The sequence below is a fragment of the Camponotus floridanus genome, unplaced genomic scaffold, assembly GCF_003227725.1.
Source record: "Camponotus floridanus strain SB8 unplaced genomic scaffold, Cflo_v7.5 scaffold92, whole genome shotgun sequence".
In the NCBI taxonomy this organism is placed as follows: Eukaryota; Metazoa; Arthropoda; class Insecta; order Hymenoptera; family Formicidae; genus Camponotus; species Camponotus floridanus.
Genome location: NW_020229863.1, coordinates 343,663 through 347,833, shown reverse-complemented (window position 1 = coordinate 347,833; position 4,171 = coordinate 343,663). Strand labels below are relative to the sequence as shown.

The window sequence follows — 4,171 nt, the reverse complement described above, 5'->3', positions numbered from 1 at the left end:
TTATAGAGATAGTAATATTTTATAAATTGCTTCACAATAATATATTATTTAGATATTTTATGCATAAAGTTCCATGATGAATTATTTAATAAATAATCAATTTTAATAAATAAATTAAAATACTTCTATAATTTAATATTCCGCGTTAGTGTATATTTTATAATATGAAAAATATCTCTGCAACGAATTATCGATAATACGATGTTCGACTTTGGCAATATAAAATGTAAACAGTAACGCGCTATGCTAGGGCTTCGTTATCATTCGCATGGTGACACTCCAGTAATAAAGTAGTGGTGCGAAACGCCTCGTATATTGTAATTTAAACACGACTACGATTAGTATCAAAACATAATTTGCTATAATTATTAATAATTAAAAATTAATTAACTTCTGATAAACGACATAAAAATGTTTCGCAACGATAAATCTTTATCGAATCGCAATCATTCATTACTACGAATAAAAATTGAAATAGGAAATACATAAAAGGGAATAAGAGAATTAATTATGTTATGATCTTTCGACCATTAATGCTTATAATATTTCTTTAAAAATATTATAATTAAATATTAAATTAATATTTCGACCAATGTTTAAATTTTCTTAATCGGCAATCCTTGTTAATTATACAATAGTTATATATCACGATATATATATATATTAATTTAATCTTTTAATCTTACGATACATTAATATGTTGGATATATAAGATACATTAACATGTTAAAATATTTCCACAATGAATTATTCTAATATCCTTCCTTGGCGACATAAACAGTGAGCTGATGATTTTGTTTTACGGTCTTGTTATGTAAATTTAAATTTGTATACTTTATTACTAGATAAATTCCAAATTATATATCAAGAGACGCGGTAGCGTCGTGACGCCAAGTATATAAAAAACAAGTCCAAGCATTGAGTTCCAAGCATTGAGTTGAGAGTCACTGCTCTCGACGCGGTGCTACCAAGTACCTTATCCAGAATTTCGCGTTAAGTAAACTTTCGGTGAAGATATTTAATAAACTAAAGCCGTAATCAAAAATTTAACGACACTTTTATTATAAAATGTAAATATATGCTTTCGATTGCGACCTGTTTGAACAAAATCAGTGCAGTCAATCCTGAAAAATGATGATCGAATATCAGAATTGTGACATTTTTTTTCGTTTTCCTTCATTTCCAGTGTCTCACGTACATATGCTCGCACGCACACACGCAAAGCGAATTTGTCCCTCAAGCGGCGTTCACATCGCTGCGTATACGATTATTGCTTCGATATGTACAATGCTTTAAGTGACAAAATCATATGTGTGCATGTGTGCACATACGTGTGATATGTATATGTATGTGTACGTACGTATGAAAGATAAATTTATTAAAGTATAGTGCAGAATAGTGTAACAAGGAATAGAAGTGACACATTAAGGTTATTTGTTTAAAAAGACAGAAGAGAAGTGATATATTAAAAGTTATTATCAAGCGACGCTGAGTGCATTGATTAGTAAAAACAGGTTTGTGACACTTAACGACCGCCAAGTGGACTGTGATTGTGAAATTTTTCTCATTTCTATTTAGATTAGACATAATATATTTTGACATATTATATTAATAAAGAGAATAGACAGTTATCATTTTATGGAATATATTTGTATAATTTATAATTATATATATATATATATGTGTGTGTGTGTGTGTGTGTGTGTGTGTATATATTTGTGTGTGTGTGTGTGTGGTGTGTGTAGAAATTTACATATTTGACTGCGCAATCATAATTATAGTTACACAGACATTTATTACATTTGCCTGCATATACATAAATATAATTACGCAGAAATATTCCCTACATATATAATTATTTATGAAAATAGAGATAGGTCGATATTGTGGGAGACGTGTGATGTGTGAGTGCTGAAGTTGTTAACTGTTTTGAGACGGAAGGAGCTGGTCAAGGTCAGTAAAAAGTACGGAGAAGCGAAAGCGATAGCCGAGAGTCGGGGAGGGGAGTGGCGAGTCGGTGAGAGTGTGGAGTGCGGAGGAAAGGAAAAGGTTGGAAGGTGAAATGAAAAAGTAAGGTTAAAATAACTGCGAGGCAGCTAAGGAAACTTTGAGGCGAGTACACAACAAAAGCGTGTACACAACACGAGGATCACAACCCTAAGACGGGCACACAAAGACAAACTAGACCTTAAAGCCCATTTGAAATCCTAACAGACTAGTGAATTAACGACGCATGGAACCGGCAGAGGGCAGTACGGAAGATTTGGACAGCACAATAATTGAGGTTGACAACAAGATAAAGAAGAGAGGCAGGCCAAAGGATATATCGAATAGGAGTAGGAGTAGCTCGGTAACGAGCAGAGATAGCAGCACTGGTAGAAGTGGAAACGAAAGCGGAAGTGAGGGAAATAATCGAATAACAACTTGGCTTAAGAAGAAAATCTCGGAGGAAAAAAAGAAGAAAAGGAAAGCGGAAAGTCCTGAACACGGAGGAAAAGAACCAAAAAAGAAGAACGAAGAACAAATGGAAGAAAACATGAGTATGGGCAAACAGGAGGATATAACGTTTAAAATGTTTAAAAAAATAAAGGATAAATTAGATTCAAGAGACGAAGAGGATAGAGGGAGATGGAAAAGCTTGGAACAAAAACTAGAGAAAATAGAGGAAGATAACAAAATAATGAAAAAAATGATGAGAGATCTAGAAGCAGAGACAAACAAGAAACTAGAGAAAATGAGTAAAGAAATTGATGACATAAAAAGAGAGAGAGGGAAAAAGGAAAATATAAATGAAATCAAAGTAAGCAAACTGGAGGAAGCGGTAAAAAAAATGCAAAGTGAAATAAAAGAAAAATCTCACAGCAATAGGCGAGAATATGATAGTGGAAAAGACATAAAAGAGAATGAAAAAATGAAGAAAGAATTGGAATGGATTGTGGAGGAGGCAGAGAGAGAAAAAAGAAAGAAGAATGTAATAATCAAGGGATTAGAGATACAAGATAAGGAAGAACTAATAGGATGGCTCGCTCAAAAACTGGAAATAAAGGTAGAGATAAGGAAAATATGGAAAATAAGGAACGCAGAAAAAACTATAGGAATTCAACTGGTAAGCAAAGAGCAAAAGTTTGAAATAATGAAAAGAAAAAACAAGCTAAGAGGAGAAAAGGACAAAATCTATATAAATGATGACGCTACATGGAAGGAGAGACAAAGCAAAAGAGAGGTGATCAAAAAGAGAAGAGAACTGGAGCTGAATGGCACGAAGTGTGACATAGGACATAATAAGATTATCACGGATAAAGAGGTTTTCTACTGGAACGAGAAAGTAGAAAAGTGGTTTCGGAAAGGAAAGAGAGAAGCAAACATACAAAGAACTCAATAGAAAAAGAGAAAGAACATCAAGACCTGACAAAAAGAAAATAAGAGAGGAGGAAAAGAAAAACATAGAAATAATTTTCTGGAACGTTGCAGGTCTTACAAGTCTAGAAGAGGACGATTGGGAACAACTGAGAAAATCTGATCTAATAAACATTTCAGAAACATGGATCGAAAAAGAGGACAAAATAATGGATTATAAGATGAAAAACTACGAATATATACAAATAAAGGCAAGAAGAGAAAAAAAGAGAGGAAGACCAAAAGGAGGCTTGGCGATGGCGCACAGGAAAAATTTAATAGCAAAAAAGTTAAAAATGGAGAAAGTGACAGACGAAGTAATGAAAATGGAAATCGATACAGGAAATGAAGTCATAATAGTAATAAGTACTTATATGAGAGAAAACAGGAAGGAAAATTACGAGAAAATATCTGAGATTATAGAAGAAAACAAAGACAGATATATTATAATAGGAGGAGACTTCAATGCGAGGACAGCAGAAAAAGGAGGAAGAATTGAAGACGACACTGCCGAAGAAAGTAGAGCATCAGAGGACAAAGTAATAAATGAGGAGGGCAGAGTACTTATAAAATGGTTAGAAGAAAACGGCTTGTACAATACATAATAAATGGGAATGTCCAAGGAGAGGAAAAAGGCAGTATGACTTATATCGGAGCGGTAGGAAGATCAGTAATTGATTACGTGATTACAAATCGAAAAGGAGAGGAAAGGATAGAAGAAATGGAAGTGGTAGAAGGAGTAGCGTCAGACCATCTAATGATTAAAGTAAGCTTA

At 33.3% G+C, this 4,171-nt stretch overlaps 1 protein-coding gene across 1 annotated transcript; it reads left to right on the top strand.

Annotated features, from left to right (window-relative positions):
* The first annotated feature begins 2,233 nt into the window (after positions 1–2,233).
* On the top strand, positions 2,234–3,382 carry LOC112639815 (golgin subfamily A member 6-like protein 2). The gene has a single exon (XM_025414966.1). The coding sequence runs from the start codon at positions 2,234–2,236 to the stop codon at positions 3,380–3,382; it is 1,149 nt and encodes a 382-aa protein (XP_025270751.1).
* Positions 3,383–4,171: the final 789 nt, after the last annotated feature.

Excerpts from the sequence above, each read along its gene's own strand:
- LOC112639815 (XM_025414966.1), top strand. The coding sequence starts at position 2,234 with ATGGAACCGGCAGAGGGCAGTACGGAAGATTTGGACAGCACAATAATT.